The sequence below is a fragment of the Pleurodeles waltl genome, chromosome 3_1 (genome assembly GCF_031143425.1).
Source record: "Pleurodeles waltl isolate 20211129_DDA chromosome 3_1, aPleWal1.hap1.20221129, whole genome shotgun sequence".
In the NCBI taxonomy this organism is placed as follows: Eukaryota; Metazoa; Chordata; class Amphibia; order Caudata; family Salamandridae; genus Pleurodeles; species Pleurodeles waltl.
Window position 1 is genome coordinate 663,058,039 of NC_090440.1, and position 24,299 is coordinate 663,082,337.

A 24,299-nucleotide genomic window follows, 5' to 3' on the forward strand; every position below is an offset into this window, starting at 1 on the left:
CCCTAGAATCCCAAAAAGGCTGCAAACACTGCTTGTATAGTCACTGCTATGTTGTTAAAATACTGTGCAGATATGTAGCAAATGTAATTGTATACATATTCAAATAATAGTCATGTCTATGGTATTCCTGCTTTCCTTCCTACAGTGGATGGATCAAGTCCCAGATATGTCTTACTTTCCTTGTCCTTCCTGGATCATCAGGAATCTACTTTCCTTATATGTGTTTTTTGCTCAATCCTCCATTTCTTCCCTCTAAAATAGTCTTTTAGATCTAACATACATTCTGTCTATACTCAAATATGTCAGTAAGCATCTATCTTAACCTTCCACAGCACTGTTTGCTTCCTCGTGTTCAGATATCTTTGAAGCTCTACCTGCTTACCTTTTGAAGTGTTTGCCCTAGTCTGCCAAATTTAACATTTGCTGAGGCTCCAGAAAACACCGGGAATGGGTATTTCTTCACCTAGAAATATTCTAGTTCCACAAAGCTTTTATCGCCACCCACACTTTTGCCTCAGCTGCTGCTTGTTTTTGGAACTCCTTACTGCCAGACATTTGGATGTTAGATTCTAAGTTCTTTCTTTGCAGAACGTCTAAATGTTTTTTCTTTAAACTATCTTATTCTGTGCTAACATGTATTTGTATACCTGTGGGTCTGTAGAGGTGAGGTATGGGTTAGTAGATGTCCTGTGTTACAAAATATTTTATTTCTGTTTCACCACAAGTCCCTATCATTCCCATTATCATGTTTGTTTTCAAATAATAATTGTCATTCTGCACCAAAGGATCTTCATTGATAGTCATGAATGCATGAATAATTCCTTAATGCGTGTGCAGATCCCAGCACATCCTTTTCTATAGTTTTCTTCCATCGTAGAATGTCTTTGTCCACAAGTTCATATTCAGATCAGTGAAATGTAAACCTAACAAAGGCCTTATTTTTCCCTGAATGTTGAAAATATTTCTCGAGGGTAATGTCATGGACTGTGTAAGGAAATGGCTCCCTGTTGCAGTTACCCCCCACTTTTTGCCTGATACTGATGCTGACTTGACTGAGAAGCCTGCTAACCAGGCCAGGCCCCAGCACCAGTGTTCTTTTACCTAAAATGTACCATTGTTTCCACAATTGGCACACCCCTGGCACACAGATAAGTCCCTTGTAAAAGGTACCAGTGGTACCAAGGGCCCTGTGACCAGGGAAGGTCCCTAAGGGCTGCAGCATATGTTGTGCCACCCTAAGGGACCCCTCACCTAACACATGCACACTGCCATTGCAGATTGTGTGTGTTGGTGGGGAGAAAAAGGCAAAGTCAACATGGCATCCTCCTCATGATGCCATGCACACAAAATGCTGCCTGTGGCATAGGCAAGTCATCCCTCTAGCAGGCCTTGCAGCCCTAAGGCAGGGTGCACTATACGACAGGTGAGGGCATAGCTGCATGAGCAATATGCCCCTACAGTGTCTAAGTCTGTTCATAGACATTGTAAGTACAGTTGTGGCCATATAATGGTCTGGGAGTTTGTCAAAAACGAACTCCACAGCTCCATAATCGCTACACTGAATACTGGGAAGTTTGGTATCAAACTTCTCAGAATAATAAACCCACACTGATGCCAGTGCTGGATTTATAAAAAAAAGGCACACAGAGGGCATCTTAAAGATGCCCCCTGTACTTTACCCAATCCTTCAGTGCAGGACTGACTGGTCTGTGCCAGCCTGCTGCTGAGAGACAAGTTTCTGACCCCCTGGGGTGAGAGCCTTTGTGCTCTCTGAGGACAGAGACAAAAGCCTGCACTGGGTGGAGATGCTTCACACCTCCCCCCTGCAGGAACTGTAACACCTAGCAGTGAGCCTCAAAGGCTCAGACTTTGTGCTACAATGCCCCAGGGCACTACAGCTAGTGGAGATGCCCGCCCCCACTTTTGGCGGCAAGTCCAGAGGAGATAATGAGAAAACAAGGAGGAGTCACCCACCAGTCAGGACAGCCCCTAAGGTGTCCTGAGCTGAGGTGACCCCTGCCTTTAGAAATCCTCCATCTTGATTTTGGAGGATTCCCCCAATAGGAATAGGGATGTGCCCCCCTCCCCTCAGGGAGGAGGCACAAGGAGGGTGTAGCCACCCTCAAGGACAGTAGCCATTGGCTACTGCTTCCGAGACCTAAACACACCCATAAATTCAGTATTTAGGGGCTCCCCAGATCCCAGGAAATCAGATTCCTGCAACCTTAACAAGAAGAAGAGCTGCTGACCTGAAGCCCTGTAGTGAAGATGTAGACGACAACTGCTTTGGCCCCAGCCCTACCGGCCTGTCTCCCAACTTCAGAGAAAAATGCAACATCTATGCATCCAACAGGGACCAGCGACCTCTGAAGCCTCAGAGGACTGCCCTGCAACCAAGGACCAAGAAACTCCCGTGAACAGCGGCCCTGTTCAACAACCTGCAACTTTCTTGCAACAAAGAAACAACTTTAAAGACTTCATGTTTCCCGCCGGAAGCGTGAGACTTTCCACTCTGCACCCGACGCCCCCGGCTCAACCTGCGGAAAACCAACACTACAGGGAGGACCCCCGGCGACTGCGAGCCCGTGAGTAACCAGAGACGACCCCCCTGAGCCCCCACAGCGACGCCTGCAGAAGAAATCCAGAGGCTCCCCCTGACCGCGACTGCCTGTAACAAGGGACCCGACGCCTGAACAAACACTGCACCCGCAGCCCCCAAGCCCTGAAGGAACCGAACTCCAGTGCAGGGGCGACCCCCCAGGCGACCCTCTGCCTAGCCCAGGTGGTGGCTACCCCGAGGAGCTCCCCCTGTGCCTGCCTGCATCATTGAAGTGACCCCCGGGTCCCTCCATTACTTTCTATCTAAAACCCGACGCCTGTTTGCACACTGCACCCGGCTGCCCCTGTGCCGCTGAGGGTGTACTTTCTGTGCCTGCTTGTGTTACAGAGAGTTAAGGACTCTCTGAAAAATAAAAAATATAAAAACTTGATCAAACCCTACCAAAGTACAGCTCCAGGAACTTTTGGCAGAGTTTGCTAGCGACCACCCCTCTGAAGACAACCTCCCAGAGGGGGAAACTAGTGACCAGGAGGATAATTTCCCCCCTCCTGTCCTAGTTAGGGAGACCAGGGTTCCTCAAATCTTGACTCCACAAGTGATAGTCAGAGATGCTGCTTCTCCCACAGGGGAGTCCAGCAACTTTGGAAGCATTGAGGGCAGCCTCAATGAAGAGGACCTCCTGTTAGCCAGGATGGCCAAAAGATTGGCTTTAGAGAAACAGCTCCTAGCCATAGAAAGGGAAAGAAAAGAGATGGGTTTAGCTCCCATCAATGATGGCACTAACATAAATAGGGTCAGAGAGAATACTGACATCCTAAAAATCCCCAGAGGGATTGTAACAAAATATGAAGATGGTGATGATATCACCAAGTGCTTCACAGCTTTTGAGAGGGCTTGTGCAACCAGAAAAGTAAACAGATCTCACTGGGGAGCTCTCCTTTGGGAAATGTTCACTGGAAAGTGTAGGGATAGACTCCTCACACTCTCTGGTAAAGATGCAGAACCCTATGACCTCATGAAGGCTACCCTGATTGAGGGCTTTGGATTCTCCACTGAGGAGTACAGGATTAGGTTCAGGGGGGCTCAAAAATCCTCACGCCAGACCTGGGTTGATTGTGTAGACTACTCAGTGAAAACACTGGATGGTTGGGTAACTGGAAATGAAGTGCATGTCTATGTTGGGCTTTATAATCTATTTATGAAAGAACACATTTTAAGTAACTGCTTCAATGAAAAGCTGCATAAGTGTCTGGTAGACCTAGGTCCAATTTCTCCCCAAGAATTGGGAAAGAAGGCAGACCACTGGGTCAAGACAAGGGTAACCAAAACATCCACTGGGGGTGACCAGAAGAAAGGGGTTACAAAGCCTCCCCAGGAGAAAGTGGGGGACACTAGAAACAAAGAAAAAGAGTCCTCTGTAGGCCCCCAAAAACCAGACCAGGTGGGTGGGCCCCAAGACACAACCCAAACCAAAGGTGGGTACCAGGGTAAGAACTGGGATGCCACTAAGGCATGGTGCTAAAACTGTAGACAGACAGGGCACCACACCAAGGACACTTCTTGTCCCAAAAACAAACCCCCTAGCAAAATCCCAGGGGTGACCAGTGTAGCCATTGTGGATGACTCCACAGATGAGGAGGTCTTCATAGCCTTCAACTGGAAAAAGGGCCCAACAGGTAAGTTGGAGATTCCAGAGGGAAGTAGACACTTCCACCACCTACTGGTGAATGGAATCCCAGCCACTACCCTGAGAAACACTTGTGCCAATCACACTATTGTGCATGACAGGCTGGTGTTCTCAAACCAGTACATCCCAGGTGAGACTGCCAGAGTAAGAGTTAGCCCAGACAGGGTCACTGATAGGCCTGTGGCTTTTGTGCCCATAGAAGTGGGTGGGACGTTTAGCTGGAGAAGGGTGGTAGTCAGTACAGACCTTCCCCTTGATTGTCTCCTTGGAAATTACTACCCAGAGGTTAGTCAGAGCCCAAGAGATGAACTGGTCCAGTGCCAGTCCTCTCCCAAGGATTCTGCAGGTCCTTCCCCTGCAGTAACTGCAAGTAGGTCCCACAAGAAAAAGAAAAGAAAACAGTGTAGGAAGGGTGGACAACCTTTAGCCAAGGTTCCAGCAAGCCAAGGAGATTCTGCTCCAGCGGGGAGAACTCCAAAAGTGGCACTGGTAAAGTCCAACCTGACACACAAGAAGTCCTGGCTAGTCAGGCAACTGTTAAGCCTGAGTCGGTGGCTCCTCAGCTAACAGAACAAAGAGTGGAAGAAGGGTGTTTACTACAAGATGTAGTAACCCCCCTCTCTCACACAGCAGACAGGCACCCTGAACCAAAAGGAGCCTGTAACTTAGCTCCTTCCCTTGTAGGTGAAGAGCTAAAGGTGTGGTTCTGGGCACTGACAGCTGTCAGTGGCGTCTGCTGGGTGTTAGCCTTTATGGCTGCACTATCCTTGGCATTGTGGTCTGACCCTATGCCAAATAGCAAGTTAGGCCCCCTGACCCTGTTGGTCATGGTGGGGTTGCTCCAACTCTGGGTAACCTCTTTGGGTAAGCTAGGGTTGACCCTGGCTAAGATAAGATTAGCAGAGGTGGATACCTCTAACTCCCAAATAGAGACATTAAAAGCACAGACAAGAGGCAATTCAGATTAGGTCCTATCACTGTGGAAGTGGGTCAGTTCCCCAGAGGGAATGACCTGAACAGGAGGATGTAAGGCAGAGTAGGCCCTGCAACAAACCAGCCTATTTCCCCTACTCTTCCTCACCTGACAGACTAGGAAGACTCTCCCTGCTTTGGCTGAGTCTCCTGGCCTGTGGGCTGGGGGGGTAGGGGGGCTTGTGTAAGGAAATGGCTCCCTGTTGCAATTACCCCCCACTTTTGGCCTGATACTGATGCTGACTTGACTGAGAAGTGTGCTGGGACCCTGCTAACCAGGCCCCAGCACCAGTGTTCTTTTACCTAAAATGTACCATTGTTTCCACAATTGGCACACCCTTGGCACACAGATAAGTCCCTTGTAAAAGGTACCAGTGGTACCAAGGGCCCTGTGACCAGGGAAGGTCCTTAAGGGCTGCAGCATATGGTGTGCCACCCTAAGGGACCCCTCACCTAACACATGCACACTGCCATTGCAGATTGTGTGTGTTGGCGGGGAGAAAAAGGCAAAGTGGACATGGCATCCCCCTCAGGATGCCATGCACACAAAATGCTGCTTGTGGCATAGGTAAGTCACCCCTCTAGCAGGCCTTACAGCCCTAAGGCAGGGTGCACTATACCACAGGTGAGGGCATAGCTGCATGAGCAATATGCCCCTACAGTGTCTAAGTCTGTTCATAGACATTGTAAGTACAGTTGTGGCCATATTAACTATATGGTCTGGGAGTTTGTCAAAAATGAACTCCACAGCTCCGTAATGGCTACACTGAATACGGGGAAGTTTAGTATCAAACTTCTCAGAATAATAAACCCACACTGATGCCAGTGTTGGATTTATAAAAAAATGCACATAGAGGGCCTCTTAGAGATGCCCCCTGTATTTTACCCAATCCTTCAGTGCAGGACTTACTGGTCTGTGCCAGCCTGCTGCTGAGAGACGAGTTTCTGACCCACTGGGGTGAGAGCCTTTGTGCTCTCTGAGGACAGAAACAAAGGCCTGCTCTTGGTGGAGGTGCTTCACACCTCCCCCCTGCAGGAACTGTAACACCTAGCAGTGAGCCTCAAGGGCTCAGGCTTTGTATTACAATGCCCCAAGGCACTCCAGCTAGTGGAGATGCCCGCCCCCTGGACACAGCCCCCACTTTAGGCGGCAAGTCCAGGGGAGATAATGAGAAAAACAAGGAGGAGTCACCCACCAGTCAGGACAGCCCCTAAGGTGTCCTGAGCTGAGGTGACCCCTGCCTTTAGAAATCCTCCATCTTGATTTTGGGGGATTCCCCCAATAGGAATAGGGATGTGTCCCCCTCCCCTCAGGGAGGAGGCACAAGGAGGGTGTAGCCACCCTCAAGGACAGTAGCCATTGGCTACTGCCCTCCCAGACCTAAACACACCCATAAATTCAGTATTTAGGGGCACCCCAGATCCCAGGAAATCCGATTCCTGCAACCTTAACAAGAAGAAGGACTGCTGACCTGAAGCCCTGCAGTGAAGACCGAGAGGACAACTGCTTTGGCCCCAGCCCTACCAGCCTGTCTCCCAACTTCGAAGAAAACTGCAACAGCGACGCATCCAACAGGGACCAGCAACCTCTGAAGCCTCAGAGGACTGCCCTGCAACCAAGGACCAAGAAACTCCCGTGAACAGCGGCCCTGTTCAAAAACCTGCAACTTTCTTGCAACAAAGAAACAACTTTAAAGACTTCACGTTTCCCGCCGGAAGCGTGAGACTTTCCACTCTGCACCCGACGTCCCCGGCTCGACCAGCGGAAAACCAACACTACAGGGAGGACTCCCTGGTGACTGCAAGCCCGTGAGTAACCAGAGACGGCCCCCCTGTACCACCACAGTGACGCCTGCAGAGGAAATCCAGAGGCTCCCCCTGCCTGTAGCAAGGGACCCGACGCCTGGAACCAACACTGCACCCGCAGCCCCCGGGACCTGAAGGAACCGAACTCCAGTGCAGGAGCGACCCCCAGGTGACCCTCTGCCTAGCCCAGGTGATGTCTACCCCGAGGAGCCCCCCCTGTGCCTGCCTGCATTGTTGAAGGGACCCCCGGGTCCCTCCATTACTCTCTATCTAAAACTCGACGCCTGTTTGCAAACTGCACCCGGCCGCCCCTGTGCCGCTGAGGGTGTACTTTCTGTGCCTGCTTGTGTCACCCCCGGTGCCCTACAAAACCCCACTGGTCTGCCCCTGAGGACGCGGGTACTTACCTGCTGGTAGACTGGAACCGGAGCACCCCTGTTCTCCATTGAAGCCTATGTGTTTTGGGCACCTCTTTGACCTCTGCACCTGACTGGCCCTGAGCTGCTGGTGTGGTAACTTTGGGGTTGCCTTGAACCCCCAACGGTGGGCTACCTTGGACCCAACTTTGAGACTTGTAAGTGTTTTACTTACCTACAAAACTAATCTTTACTTACCTCCCCCAGGAACTGTTGATTTTTGCAGTGTCCACTTTTAAAATAGCTTATTGCCATTTTTACAAAGACTGTACATGATATTGTGATTATTCAAAGTTCCTAGAGTACCTAAGTGAAATACCTTTCATTTGAAGTACTACTTGTAAATCTTGAACCTGTAGTTCTTAAAATAAACTAAGAAAATATATTTTTCTATATAAAAACCTATTGGTCTGGAGTAAGTCTTTGAGTGTGTTCCTCATTTATTGCCTGTGTGTGTACAACAAATGCTTAAAACTACCCTCTGATAAGCCTACTGCTCGACCACACTCCCACAAAATAGAGCATTAGAATTATCTCTTTTTGCCACTATCTTACCTCTAAGGGGAACCCTTGGACTCTGTGCACACTATTGCTTACCTCAAATAGTATATACAGAGCCAACTTCCTACAGACTGCATTGCAGCATCAAAATGAAGAGAAAACCCCTTTCAGTGAGAATTTGAAGGTAAAAATGCTGCCTAAAAGGCATACATTGAAAACAATAAGAAAAAGGGAGCCTTTGCCTATAAGAAATGGAATGCTTTCTTTACCAGAGTGCATTGTAATTGCAGCGGGGCCTAGAGGCAGTTCTGTTTTTCCAACTTATGAGAGAAGGATCTCAGAAAACATTTGAGGTTTTTACCTTAAATATCCTCCTTTTTTCCTGTCAGGATTATTTTGTACCTGATTCGATCCTAGGCAGTGGGATATAAACATGCATCCCAAGAAACAGCTGACCCATATGAAAAAGAGAGTAAGAGCCTTAAAGTAACATGGAAAAGATGTGTGACACAGCATCAATTCATTTAAAGAACACCAGCATGACAACACTGATTTGAAGGTGTCATTGAGAAATCTGGCATGGTATTAAGTCCTTAATGTAAAATTTACAGAAACACTGTCAATGGATTTTCTTATAGATGATATATGAAGGCTTGCTAGTCTCAAACTGTCCCTGAAGCTTGATGCCCAACTCAAAATAGCCAACTTTCCCTTTTTGGGAACAGCTCCCTTTGGTCAACATATAGAGGAAGAGATGTTTTATAGGAAGATAGAAACAGAGACCCTGAAGATGGTTGGACTGGAGGAACCAAAAAAGTACTTCAATTAATATAGGGCTAAGGAACCCTGTTTTTTCGTCAGCAGGTTCAACCCTGGAGATGGACTTATCAGGCGCAACACCAGTGAAAGCAAGGCCAAAAACATCTGGCTCATTGGAGATATCAAAAACGAAAATCAACTCCACAGAAGAAATTCCTTTGAAGAAGAAATGTTCGAACATCACTCCCGATTACCAGTTACCCACTCCTATAGAGGGAGCGGCGATGTGTCATTTGGAAAAGTGGAAGTCTATAACTACAGATAGATGTATATTAAACATTCTAAGACAAGGCTACTTGATTTGCTTCATGGCAATTCTACCACTTATTGCACCTAAACTAACAGTGAATCACCTCTTACATGCACTGAAAGAGGACTCTAAGCTCCTGTAACGCAAACAAGCAATAGGAAAAGTACCAGTGTATCTGGAAAACAGTTCAGTGTACTTTAGGTACTTCTTAGTGTTGAAAAAGGATCAAGGAAACCAATATCGATCTATGTTGTATTTGTCAACAAGTACATTCTCAGTGAAAAATGTAGGATGCTGACCTACCATCAATTTGTTTTCTAAACATTAAAATGAATGATTGGCTTTGTTTCATTGATCTGCAAGATGCATATTTTCATATTCCAGTTACAGGTCAACACAGAAAATACCTGCCATTGATTGTTGGAGATGTTCTCTATCAGTACTCCGTCCTACGATTTGGAGTTAAATCTGCTCCCGGGGCATTCTCAAAGTGCCTAACAGTTGTCTTAGCCCTTCTAGAAAAAAGAAAATATTTGTTTACTCATGCTAAATGACTGGCTTTTAAAAGCAGATTAAAATCAAAAGGCAGCTCAAGACTTTGAAACGACTTTCAGTCTGCTTAAGAGCCTACGCTTGAATTTAAAAAAAGGTCTCAGTATTTATTGATTTTTTCCATTACTTCAATCACCCAAAACATTTTGTGTTCAGCTGCTCTTATGCATTATATGCAACACAAACAGTGATGGCATCATTGTGTACTGTTACAAGGAGCAACTATTAATTTATATTCTCGTCCAAGGGGATTGTGCTTACATATGTGCAATGCATACTCAAGCCTTTGTGATCAAGAAAGCAAAATCGCTTTTCCTCTATTTTTAGGCTTTAAAATGCAATAAAACAAAAATGAGGACAATAAATTAACAACCATATAACAGTATCTCCTTATATATGAATGTCTGCATAGGTAAGGATCAGAAGTGCAGTACCACAGCAACATTTGCATTGAATGTATATCTTCACAACACCCATTTACAGTGGTTGGACCCTTAAACGGTACTTGTTTAAGTGTACCTGATTCTCCAATGTAGTGGCACTTCAATTGGCAATAAGAATTTTCAAGGTGATTTATCACCAGTCTTTGCCTTTTCTAAGTAAATATCCAATTTCCTGTTTCTCATGACCCCATCAACCATACATTGTGCCTTGGACAACATATCTATTTTTGCATACACCCATTTGTTTAGATCTGATAACCATGCCCTAATCGGGGGTGCAGTGGGAGATTTCCAGGACATGGATATAAGCCTTTTGACAAAAACTAATGCAAAATCAGTACATTTGTAGGTGTGTTTTGTGATCTTTTTGCGAACCATCAACCACAAAATACATTGTGAGGCTACTCTCACCCTCAACATGCCTGTCAAAATAGACACACATTCCGTCACTTCCTCACAATATTTACCTATCTGTGAACATTGCCATGTCATATATAATGATAACAATTTGCTTCATCTGTTACATCTCTGAAACATGCAGTAGGGCCGTGGGATTCATCAGACCAATCTTTTGAGGAGGCATATAGGTGCGATGATGATTACTGAACTGGGTGTATTTTAATCTAACATTATGTGAAATATCCTTTACCCCATTAAGATACCTTCCCCAGTTGTTATCAGAAAGTGTCATTCTTAGGTGAGTTTACCATCATTGCCTGAGCTGCTGGAAACTCACGCCTCTGGTTTTGCAAAGGCACTGTATAAGGATGTCACTGCCTTCCTGTCATATTTGTCCATCAGTAAACCCTAGAACAGTGGAGAGACCTCAGGAGCCTCGTGAATTGTGTTCCAGTGCAGGAGTAATTGGCAAGTTAGTGGCGCAAATCAGAGGAGTTAACCACGCCCCAGTTCACACACTTCCATAAGGTTGTCAAATGACCGTAGTGTTCAATTGTCAAAAGGGTCGACCCACAGAGTGATATCTGCTATCATCCAAGGTGTCCACATTATATGATATCTTCAGTTTGGCGCAGTTAGGCGGACCACAAGGGGAGTTTGGAGGAACATGGGATCTTTTTGGTTTTAATTTCCATATGATGTCCAGCACCATCTGGCCGTTTTCATGAGCATGTTCCCTTTTTCTTTGACAACATATTCCCCATCAACCATTCTAACACAGTCCATCCCTGTATGGCTGTAGTTTTAATTTCCAATTTTTTATGGTTTCTGCCTGTAGACAGGTCATAGGCCACTGTATCTGTCAAAGCAGCATAATCCATCTGGTACTGGGGGTCACCCAACCCATCGACCTCTAAAGGAGAATACAGTTTCCTTATTGTTACTCTGTGCTTACTTGCATCCCATATCAGAGGTAAGTAATGTCTGCAATGCTTTGAAGAAACTCTTTTTGAGTACCATACGGATAGCCTAAAAAACTAACAGAAACTGGGGCAGCACCAGCATTTTGGCGAGTGCTATTCTGCGCATCGGGGACAGCGGGAATGTAATCAGAACGAGAGAGACTGTATCACCTTTATTATCAGGCGTCCTAGATTCTACTCAGTGAACTCGTTCTCTGCATAATAAACGTTCACCCCAAACATCTGATTTTTTGGGTTTTTCACTGTAGCTGTGTAGTGTGACGTGTGTTGCCCTGTTCCTCCAGGAGTCTAACTAGTAGGAGTAAACAGGATTTATCAAAATGTATCTTTAAATCAGAGGTTACTCCGAAATAATTCAATAAATCCATCAGCAGCAGTAGGTTGTTCCCAATGTTGTGAAAATACACTAAAGCATCATCTTCATATGATGATATAATATGCTGCCTTCCTCTTGCATATATCCCCATTCTGGACCTTTCAATGTTGTAGAGAGGCTAGTGGTTCCATGGCCAGAACAAAAATGATAGGTAAAAACCGGCAGCTCTGTCTTGTGCCCTCTCGATCTGGAGAGGTCCAACAATGTCTTACTGGTATGACCCCTCACCAACAGCTCAGAATACAACAGCTTCACCCAGATCATAAACTTCTGACCCACTCTGATCTTATGAAATACAGACATTAAGTAGGGCCAACTCAAAGTGTCAAAAGCTTTTGCTGCGTCATGGGAAGCCAGCTACAAGCAGACCCGCTCCTTTTTGCTCACAGTATGATCCGGAATAGAAAATTTAGGAAAGTGTTGCAACCTGGAATAAAATCATTTTGATCTGGATCTATTATTTTCTGTGCTATTGGGATCAGTCTGTTTGCTAATATTGTGTCTGATATGTTGTGGCCCAAATTTAATAACAATAAAGTATGCTAAGAGCCGACCTTCAATGGGTCTCTGTCATGTTTTGGTAGGGCCACTATCAGTGCCTCCCCCATGGATGAAGTTAAAGCCTCCTTGTCCTTGGCATTATTATACACTTGTAGACAATGGGGGGCTAGCTTTGAACTAAAACTAGAAAATAACTCTACGGGCAAACCAGCCATACAGGGGGTCCTGCCCTTGCTATTTGTGTATTTGCCAACTGTATTTCCTTCAGTGCGAGCAGAGATTTCTGTTCCATCCTTTGCAGAAGATTAGTAATTGACATTTCTTGGACTTATTTGCTTATGCAGGTCATCCCCAATCTTTTTGCCTTCTGCCTCCTATTTTTTCTGACCTGTTGCTGCTGGCTTTTGAACTCTGATCACTTTACCACTGCTAACCAGTGCTAAAGTGCACATGCTCTCTGTGTAAATTGTATGGTTGATTGGTTTATCCATGATTGGCATAGTTGATTTACTAGTAAGTCCCTAGTAAAGTGCACTAGAGGTGCCCAGGGCCTGTAAATCAAATGCTACTGGTGGGCCTGCAGCACTGGTTGTGCCACCCACATAAGTAGCTCTGTAATCATGTCTCAGACCTGCCTCTGCAGTTTTAACTGTAAATTCGACTTGGCAAGTATACCCACTTGCCAGGCCTAAACCTTCCCCTTTTCTTACATGTAAGACACCCCTAAGGTAGGCCCTAGGTAGCCCCAAGGGCAGGGTGCAGTGTATGGTTAAGGTAGGACATATAGTAATGTGTTTTATATATCCTGACAGTGAAATATTGCTAAATTAGTTTTTCACTGTTGCAAGGCCTGTCCCTCTCATAGGTTAACATGGGGGCTACCTTTAAATATGATTAAAGTGTAGATTCCCTTTGGGAGCGGATAGACATGTGGAGTTTGGGGTCTCTGAGCTCACAATTTAAAAAATACATCTTTTAGCAAAGTTGATTTTAAGATTGTGTGTTTGAAAATGCCACTTTTAGAAAGTGAGCATTTTCTTGCTTATGTGGATTCCCTGTCTGGGTCAGTTTGACAGTTGGGCTGGTTGTACCTCACACTAGACAGTAACACAAAGGGAGCTGGGGTGTAGTCTGCATATCCTGATGAGCCATCTGTGCTATGAGGGAGAGGAGGAGTGGTCACTCACACCTGAAAGGGCTGTGCCTGTCCTCACACAATGCAGTCTCCAACCCACTGGTGAGTGTCTGGGGCCTGGCCTGGGCAAGGCAGGATTTCACATTCAAGAGAGACTTTGCTTTGAAGTAGGCCTACTTCAAAGCAGAAAATGGGTATAAGAAGGGCACCCAAAACCACAGACTTTAGAACACTTCTGGAAACCAAGAGGAACCTCTGCCTGGAGAACAGCTGAAGAGCTGAGGAAGAAGAGCTCCCCTGCCTGTGACTGTGCTTTGTGGAGCTATCCTGCAGTTACTGTTTCTGCCAGAGTAAGAGGACAAAGACTGGACTTTGTGTTGCCTTCCTTCTTGTGAAGATCTCCAAGGGCTTGATTTAGAGCTTGCCTCCTGTTGTTTGAAGTCTTAGGGACAGCAAAGACTTCTCTCTGCCAGGATCTGGAGTCTCTGGAGAGACTCCTACTCTGCCAAGTGGTACCCATCCAGTTCCTGTGACCCTGAAAGGAGAAGCTGGCAGCCTAAGAGGAAGAAATCCACGCACAGAACGCGTGCGGGGAGAAGATGCAACTCTGATCTGCGGCTGAAAAATGGATGCTCCACCGGCTTCGTAGCTGAAAAACGATGCTCGCCTGCAACGCGACCAAAGAATCAACGAATGGAGCTGGAGAAACGACGCGCAGCATCTCTGACAGAGGCTGGTGAGATCGCAACCCGCGCTGCGTGCTTTTCAGATCATCGTGCGGCTGGATTTCCGACGCAAGCACCACTGGGCATGTAAAAACCACGCAAGGCCTGCCCGGACCCGAGAGTGCTGACGGGATCGACACATCGCTCTCCTGCGGAGAGAAGAAACGACACGCCCGAACCGACGTAAGGAGAAACGTCGCAAGGTCTCGCTCGTGAGTGAAATCGACGCATCGCAAGCCATTTTTGACGCACACTTGACCTTGCAGGTTTTTTTTTTGATGCACCCATGGTACATTTTCACACTAAAAGTGTTAGTGTGTGTTTAAAACTACATGAGGACTCTTTTTGCTTTTTAATTGATAACTTGACTTGTGTATTGTGGATTTTTGTTGTTCTGGTCTTGTTTTGTTTAAATAAATATTCTCTATTTTTCTAAACCTGTGTTGTGTCATTTTGTAGTGTTTTCATTAAGCTACTCTGTGTGTGGGTACAAATACTTTACACCTAGCACTCTGAAGTTAAGCCTACTGCTCGTGCCAAGCTACCAAGGAGGTAAGCAAGGGGCTAGCTGAGGGTGATTCTCTTTTACCCCGACTAGAGTGAGGGTCCTTGCTTGGACAGGGGGTAACCTGACTGCCAACCAAAGACCCCATTTCTAACAACATTGATCTCTTCCAAGTAGCTGCTGATGGTTTGCTCAGATGTCCCCAAAATAGCAGAATATAGGGAAGTGTAATACTCTGTAAATATCCGATTGATGTTACTTTGCTTATTACCAGTAATGCCTTGGGGGCTTTGAATGGCGCTTCTTAAAGGTTTGGGGTTATCTTTCTTTCAAAGGCCAGCCAACATTCCCCCAGCCATACCTCCCTAAGTGCGTTGATGGGCTACGTGTTCCCTATAATCTAGCCTACCCAGCTTGTCTAACCTTTTCTCCATATTCAAGCTTCGCCTTTGCCAATCTTTGTGCAACACCAGTATCTGTGGTAGATCTGATTTCTAAATCTCTTATACAACGTTCTCTGTTGTCTAGTTCCTGAAGTAGGGTCAATCTAACCCAATATGATGTCTTTATACAAAGGGCCCTAAGTACTATCTTAAAAGTGTCCCATTGCACTTCATTTTCAGATGCCAGACCTCTGTTATCTACAAAATAGTGATCTATGCTGGTACCTGTTGTGCTAACAAATGTCGGGTCCTTAAGTGCGTCTGTCAGGAGACACCATGATGGTATAAGTGGCCAGCCCCCTCATCAATCAAATAACTGTTTAAGAGGGTTGCGGTAAGATAGTGTGCGTCCCAGATACTCAGCATTGGCAACCACCATGGAAGCTTAAGCATTACAGTAAACAAGGTTAATTCTGATGTGTAGGTCATGTAATCCTGAATAGAATGATTACTCACTTGACTGTGGGTGCAGCAATCTCCACAAGTCAATTACCTGATTATAAAATGTCCATTGTTGCAAGTGTCTTGTGGCTAAGATGGTTGTGGCTAAGATGGACTGAGGCCCTTGTAGTGGTGAGGAAGACCCTTCCGTACACACAGTGTTTGTGGATTTCTGAAGAGGGCCCGTATAGTTGTGGCTAGAAATATGGCTTGGTTTACATTGGGGCATATATTGCAATCAGCGATAATGGTTCTCCATCCAGCGCTCCTTGTAGTGCCGCATATCTGTCCTCTGGATCAACCTTGGAGCACTGTATAGTTAAAGTGAGTCCAGGTGCAATCCAAATCAGAACCCCTCTGGGAAACACAGAGTATGATGTTCCCACCATGACACCCCTCCAACCTTTGCATAGTGTCTGTAATTCTATTGAGGTGAGATTTGTCTCTTGAAAGCAAGCATAGTGCATGTGATGGTATTTCAGGTAAAAATGTATCCTATTTCGTTTTGTGTGTGTCACCATGTCTCTCAAGTTCCAGGTCACCTCACAGCAGTTGAGGAGCAATTTTAGGTTCCAGAGTGGATTTAATGTCAGTTATGGGTTACAGTATCTCATCAAATTTCCCTGGGTGTTCATGCAAAGTTTTCTTCATAGATTTAGCACGGGTCAGAACTTCGAGCTCCTGTGTTGGAGAGGTAGATATCCATATTTTTGGATTCACTATTGTCGCCATATAGGGATCACCGAGTGTTGAATGCAGATTGCGAAACTGCTGCATCCCTCATTGTTTGTGACCATGTAACACAGCACTTCATCCGCCCCACGATTCAAGCAGGAAAACCCATGAGGGAGAAGATTTGCAGGTACTAGAGGAAAATATACAGTCATTCTGTGTCCACCACCTTGCACCTAGATAACAACTACTCTGAATAAAGTTTATGGAGCACACAACTGTACAGTGTTTTTGTTTCAACATAGGAGTCATTGCCGGCCCCATATAAGTAATTTAAACAGCAGTCCCATGTCAGAGTCCGACCAGGCCTCAATGGGCGGTTCTTATCTGTGCCTCCCACTCCTCGTAGAGCTGTTTAATCACTATGGCTGTAAGTCCATTCCTTCTGCCCAGAGCGGGGCACAGCAAGCACTCGTGGTCCGAGAGCCTCCACTGCAACTCCTCCTAACAAGGAAGTCAGTAAGTGTGCATAATCTTGCAGAACACCTGGTCATTTGGCATCAGGGGTCCCGCAGACTCCCTGCCCTCCTATTCACCATCTCAGCCCAGTAGTGTCTGATTGTACACTCCCTCTAATTCCGAGTTGAGCGTCCACCACCTTGCTGGACATTATTGACTCAACCAGTGGTGTCACTGTGCCATCCACACTCGGCAGGTGCGAGCTCCAGCGGCTGTCTCAATCTAACAACCCCAACCTCATCGTCGCAGACAGGTATACTCCGAACAGGGGACTGCTGCCAACTTGAGGCCACTGTCTCTCCTGCACAACTAGACTACAATAATGCAGCAGGCCGGGGCACAGTTTGTTCATATCCTAAGGAAGAATCCTGTCACCACAGCACTTGGGCATAAGAGGCATTGCTCTGCTCCAACCGTTTAAGGGGAAGAATCAGTTGACAGGATGCATTTTACTCAGTAACTCAGTAGAGCTTCCTTGAGTGTGACTCACTCGATCATCATCATGGCCAAGCACCCAGTTTTGAATATCAACATCAACAGGTCAATCCCAAGTTGCAAAAAGAGAAAAAGTGTATCCTTTGGAAGCAAGAGCTACACCAATCTTGAAGAAATGTATGAAATTAAGGAAAAACATCAATCGTATGTGCTCAACAGGTTGCAGTGGCGGCTTGTGGGAGGGAAAAGAGGTAAGACTGCGTTGCAGTGGGGGGGGGGATAAAATAATTAACTTACCATATTTCTGTGCCATGCTGCTCCGCTCTTCTGCTCCTCCTCGTCGCTCCATGGTGCAGGCATGGCTCCCTGCCTGCCCTGCGGCTAATCCTGACACTGCTCAGAGCAGCAAAAAGATTGGCTGGGAGCACCCAGCCAGTGCCCTCCCAGGCAGACTGGGAGCCTGTGCAGGCTCTCTCCAGCCCGGCAACACAGTGCTGGGCTGAAGAGAGCCCTGTGCACATGTGTGTTTGACCAGCCCGAGACAGCCGGCCAAACATACATGCGCACTGAGGGGAGTGCTCTGTGCACTCCCCTCAGTGCTCGTCACCGCCAGTGCCCGCCCCTTTTAATACAAAACGATAATAAACATAGCTTATTATCGTTTTGTATTAAAAGGTTTGCAGCTGCTGGTTAGTGGGGAGTGACACTCGAGGTACTGCGCCTGACAGGTTGACTCCCTCTCTCAGCATCCATGGCAAGCTCTATATACATAGATCCGAAAGCAAGACTGTTTATGAGACCACTCCAACAGTATTTTGTGTATCAGTTGTCACAGACGAAAGACAACTGGGATGACCACCTATTATTCATCACAACCCAGGCTGCAGAATCACTAGCATGGTGGATGCAAGTGTCAGAATCTCCATAAAGGGGTGTTACTAGAAGAGAATTAAAGAACAAACCATAGTCACTGATGCATCTCTGTCAGCATGGGGAGCCCATCTGATTTACCTGGCGTTCATAGAGTAACATTCCAGCATCACTCATGGAAAACTGCCTTTTAATTGTTGCTATCTCATTTAGAAGTCTCAGTAAGTTACAAGCTTCGTCAGCAGTACAACAGTTTACTATCTTTCATCCAAATAGGGTTGTTTTAAGAACTCACCTTTCTTTCTTACCCAAAGTTGTGTCTGAGTTCCACATCAATGTGACCGTTACCTTACGAACTTTCTTTCCTAACCTGTCTACACCAGCAGAGAGGACTCTCCACTCATTAGATATTGAAAGGTTCTAGAGTTTTAGCGAAAACAAACAACATTAGGAAAACTAGACAGCTGTTTATAAGTTTTAGCCACATTAGACAAGAGCTGGTTACCTCTACACAATTCATTGTATTATGGATAGTGGCTTGGATTTCAAATAAGCCACTACCAGGGAACTAGGGAAACCCAAAGCTCATGCCACAAGAAAGAAATGTCCCTATTTCAGACGTTTGTAGAGCCACAACATGGATATTAGTGCATAAATTTTTAGGCACTATTGTCTAGAATCTAATATCTTAATAAAGGTTCCTTTGCAGGTCACTGCATGCCAAGTGTGAATAATATATATATTCATACATACATATACACATACATGTACAAATACACTCATTCATGGGGCTGGCAAGGACGTTTTCCATAAGGGGTTGTTTAAAAGATAAGCACTTTCACCTGGATTTGTTTCATTCAATAAATGAAAGCTGCTTGTCTGACTCAGTGAACTGGTTGCTGAGTAAAGAACATTTCGGAATATGAATTTGGAAACAAATTATTTATAATGAGGCATTTTCAACCCCTGCTAAAGGGAAGGATTGCTGAATTGTGTTGAATTGCCCGTCGCATGAATAAAGAAGTTTTCCAAAATGCGCCGGGTTATTTAAAAGAAAAGAACTTTCATCTGGATTTGTTTATTGCAATAAATGTGGAACCGGAGTGTCGAGTGCATCTCTGCTTTGGGGCAAATTGGTGATATTTATATACATAAATGAATATATATATATATATATATATATATATATATATATATATATATATATATATATATATTTTTTTTTTTTTTTTTCATGGAAAAAACAAAGGTTAAATTGACATTATAGTTAAGTGAAAATGTCAGTTAAAATGTTACATTTCATTTTAAATTCTAAAGTATGCGGAACTTCACCAGTAATAGTTAACTGAAGGAATTATAACTTGCGCCACTGCCAGGCAGAGTGTTGTCACCAATTATTTTGTTTCAGGTGTCATCAGTAATGTTACCAATGACGTGATAGAACATGTCAGCAGTGATGGAATATGTGAGGTCATGGGCAGTGCATAGCAAGGGCATGAGTTATAGATCCTTGAGTTAACTGGTGAATTTCAGAGGTCTTTAGCATTTAAAACTTACAGTTCCAATTAACTATGACATCACTTTAACATTTGTTTTTTTTCAGTGAATTTCTAAGGATTTTGTAATATAAAGCAATATTCTACTACCCGTGCTGCCTATGGAGCTCCTCACGGGTGTCCCACCCCCCATTGTACGCCAACTCCCACGGTCCGCACAACAGCCCATGGGCACCCACCTGACTTTGTTTTTAAAAAAAAATTGTCCCACGGTAATCTTGCGGCAATTTTGCAGTACTCCCACAAATTGCCCTATTGAGTTCTAGGTGTCTGCAGCAACAAGATTTATTGTTCCACTGTGACCCCGGTGGAGGATGGGGGGAGGGTGGTACGCCTACTCTACCCCTTTATAAGTTGTTTTATTTTTATTTTCAGGACATGGGGACTAAGTCCTCGGTCCTAAAATGGCAGGCACAACATTTCTCTTCATGTTGCTGCCAGTCAGTCACAGCCTTCGGTCCCATGGGTCCTGCCAAACAATAAGCTTCATTTTGCAGTTTAGTACCACAATACTCCCTCGGTACTCTCTTGGAACTGTCTCAGTTGTACATCGCCACCATAAATCTAGAAATTTGTAAACTTAATTTCTCTGAGACAGCTGAACTGATTTACACCAAATGATATAAAACACACTTTCTGGGTAAAGATTTAGCTTTCTGTCAAATGCATGTATTTCCTTTCAGCCACTTTAGCTGTAGTGTTGTCTAACGTTTATATGGAAAATTAAACAGAGAAAAGACATTTTAGGATCCAGACCCTCCTTTTTCTTGGCCTCTGCTTGACGGATCAGCCTAAAACTTTCCAGGAAGGAGCTGAGGTGGATGAGATTTTTCGAGGAAAGCTTTGAGAAGATTCATCACAAAGGGCAAAAGTTATTATTTTATATGCACACACTTCAATGCCCAAAAACCTGAACATTTTAGCAGGAGCGGCTCGAGGGAAGGTGAAGTGGTGGAAGGTGTGGGGGGGAATAAAAATAAAATGAAATAAAAAATAAAAAAAACACTTACCTTAACGCCGCGCACCGCTCCGCTAATGCTTCTCCTTCTCCTCGCTGCAGGCACGGGCTCCCAGCCTTCCTGCGGCCAGTCCTGATGCTGCTCAAAGCAGCATCAGGATTGGCTGGGAGAGCCCAGCCAGGGCGCTCCCAGGCAGACTGGGAGCCTGTGCAGGCTCCAGAGCCTACTGCGCATGTGTGTTTGGCCAGCCCAAGATGGCCAGCCAAACACACATGTGCTTTGAGGGAGAGTGCTGTGCACTCCCCCTCAGTGCACGACACCCCAGTGGCCCCACCCCTTTTACCAAACAACGATAATAAACAGAGTTTATTATCGTTGTTTGGTAAAAGTTTTGCAGCTGTTGCTGCTGGCGGGGGGCAACGCTCCTCCGCCCCATCGAGGAGCCGCCCCTGCATTTTTTTATTTCTTTGCCTACTATTCTATTCACGCATTCATGACTATAAATGAATATCTCAGGGTACACAGTACAGAATAAAGGTTACATTCCCGTAGTCCTGGTTCTGTATTGAAGGAATCTTTATTGAAGTTACCCAACTCGCCGATCGCTTTAATATTGTGTAGTAGTCGCTCTGGGAGACAATCATCAGTACAATGGACTTTGAGAAGTGCAGCCTCCCAGATTTTCAAAGGGACAGACCCCTTTTTTATTCTCTATCTGTTTTTAGTGTAAGCCTGTCAGGCTGCAATGTTAACTTCATTTTCTCGGCATTTGGATGCTGCAATCCAATTATTTGACGTTAATCTGGAGGATTATTTTTAAAATTCAGACAAAATGAGTCCTCGGTCAGACTTTGATTTCACTGGCCTGAAAATGAAGTCATGGACAAAGACATTCTCTAATGCTGTTTCCATTGAAGAAAACTAAGCAGAAATATGTCATGGGATCCTCAAATGCAGTATGGTGAATTATTCGAGCATTTATGACTCCTATGAAGAATCCTGCTGTGCAAAACCAGATTCTAGGCACTTTGCTTCTTCCTCTTTTCTGCATCATTTGTTTTGCACATTTCTGTATTATTTTAAAATATTTTATAGTACTCCACTACCTTTTAGGATTAGGTTTCACTTTTTAATTTCTATAGGATACCTGGTCCAATGTCTAGGATTTTGTGTAATGTCAATTTCTTGTGTTTAAAACCATACCATAACTCTAGGTACTATCCCAATAGTTTACTATATTGGATCACCTCTTGAATTAACCCCCAGTTTATGTCTATCAAGTTATTCTACCAGCTTTGGAAGGATGGAGGGAACCAGATGAAGTAATATAAACACACTTGCTTTTGAAAACAAATTTTATTTTCAAAGTCCTAAAACCCCAAAGAGTATCCCCACAGCAATCACGCTTCTGCATGTTTAGGGTACGCCTTAATGTCAAGTTGTTAAATACGCTCTGACGCTGGTGCCCAAGACCGGCGCTCGCCACTTAAAAAGGGTGACTTAATGGCAGTTTCCCCTTCTAAGGCTTTACCATCTGCTTACCATTACTAGGGTTAGGTCCTATACTACAGGGACCTTACAATTTTGCAGATTGACTTCTAATCTTAGACACTAAGCCACAGAGCTCTGAGGCTACCCGAGTGGTTGACCGTACTTAACAAAAACCCTGAATAGATACAAATAAGTAATGCTGTGTCTGTGCCAAATATTCAGACTCGGCTGTCCAGTGAGAGGCTTCTCTCAGGGGAGCTCTCCTCAGAACTGCTGCAGCAGGGGAAGGAGGGCACTGATTCCCGACTTTGATCACATCGATGTCTGAGCCCCCAAGGCATTTCACATGTAACGACAGGGTGTTAAAACAATGAGCAGCTCTGCGACCCCATTAAATGGCAGCAGTGGTGCAGCGCAGGGTGCCACTGGCCCTGGATCAAGCAGGAAAAATAGACCTTGGCTGGGGAGTGAGGCAGCCACATCCAGGATGCATCGGCCCCTCATGCCTTTGGCCTCAGTGTTACTACTGCTGCATCACTGCTCCCGAAAGACACCTGCTCCTTCACTTATTTATTGAACTTGTGCATTCACAAAAAAATATCACCTTTAATACTGCTGCAGACCGCATGATGAACCCACGTATTGTGTTACTATGATGAATGAACTTCTGATCAGTTACAAAAGCAAGTGTATCAAAGCCCTTGGTTGCTCGTCACGTTTCTAGGCTTGATGTTCCTCAGAAAGAACCTAATCGTGTTTTCTTTTCTTAACCGCAGAGGAAAATAAAAAAGGAAGACTTGATGGAGAAAAACCAGAACCAGGTTCGTGCAGCGCAAAATCCTTCGATTTTAAACCCTTCGTTTGCTATGTATGCACAGCTTGCTACGTTGTTTTTCCTCGTGGCACCAAAACCGGTGAAGCGTAAGCAATAGGGGGATTAAATCCTGAGGGGAAAAGACCACCATACCTATAAATTCATAATACCAGCATTTATAATCATGACATATGTGACTGTGGACCAGGTACGTAAATGTCTGGGTTTTCACAGCAGCATCTGTCATTCTCCTTTTTTGAATTGTCTGATGTACTAATCTGAGACAGAATAAATATGATATGTTTTGAATACTTGCAAATGCAGAGATGTAGGCCTGCAAGAGACTGTGGACCTTAATCTCACATCCATATTCACAAAATGCAGGTAGTGCTGCCCTTGTCCGTCAAAGGCGAGAGAAATCAGCCATTGTCTGCAGAAGGGTCAACATGAAGCAAAGCAATTGTGTGTTTTAAAGTACATCTTAACATTGAAGGCATATCTTTGATCATCAGGATCCACCTGGCTTCTTCCTTCTTAACGCCATCTTAAATTAAGAACCATAACAGCTTATTATTCTAGGCAGAGTTGCAGTACACAAGGACCAAGGAGCACACAAAGACCAAGATTTATTGAACACCAGACAACTAAGCTAAGGACTAGATCTGGGATGAGGCTTGCTAATGGATTCCTGAATGGTGTTTTGAACATCTGGGGTATTTATGCAGCAGTGATTTCTTAGGATACCTCCTTTTCATTATCAGCCGTCCTCCCTAAGTTATGTTATTGTCCATATTGTAATTCTGTATCTAATGTCATGGCTTCCACCTGAAGTCACAGAGCTGAATACCAGTGCACTTCGTTTTTCACTCTGAATTCCACCCCTTAACTTTCCAGGCAATCTGATACAGAATGGGCACTACCTGATTCAGCCTCATACCCAATCAAAACCAAAATCATTCTCTCTGGGAAAATCACCTCGCAAAATCTGCCCATCCAATACTTTACAAAATATAAAGAAAAGCAACTCTGAGTGTAGCAGCTGTCATCTACCAAGAAGAAGATCATAATATTAAGAGTAAACTTTATTTTTATGAAGTCTGACTTCCAAATTGTGGTAAAGTAATCAGGGCATAGAGATCCAATACCTGGTGCCTGTCAAGATACTTTGAAGAGTGGTTCAGCTTCTGGGGACAGTGTGTGGTCTTCTGATAGTTGGATTGCGATCAAACTCTGGTAAGAAATATGCAAGGACTGTGCAGTGAAAGGCGTTAGACATTGAACAAGTGTTTGAAATTGGATTTGTAAGCTACTGGGGGAAACGGGAAAGCAAGAATGCAATGTAGAAACATATCATTCTATGTCTGACTTTATCAAAGATGTTTCCAAATTTAAGTTTGTGATCACCTTATTTTATAGATTCAAATTTTTGCTTACTTTCGCAAAAAAAGTCAACAGGTCAGTTTTTCAGG

At 44.9% G+C, this 24,299-nt stretch overlaps 1 protein-coding gene across 4 annotated transcripts in view; it reads left to right on the forward strand.

Moving 5' to 3' along the window:
* ANO9 (anoctamin 9) overlaps nucleotides 1-24,299 on the forward strand; it is a 386,417-nt gene that overhangs the window by 141,003 nt on the left and 221,115 nt on the right. For 3 of the 4 annotated variants that reach the window (XM_069223191.1, XM_069223192.1, XM_069223194.1), the window contains exons 6-7: nucleotides 22,793-22,837; nucleotides 24,247-24,285. In XM_069223191.1, the coding sequence (XP_069079292.1) occupies nucleotides 22,793-22,837; nucleotides 24,247-24,285 (84 nt within the window). The remainder of the gene's footprint in view (nucleotides 1-22,792; nucleotides 22,838-24,246; nucleotides 24,286-24,299) is intronic. The other variant, XM_069223193.1, reaches the window with a different exon arrangement.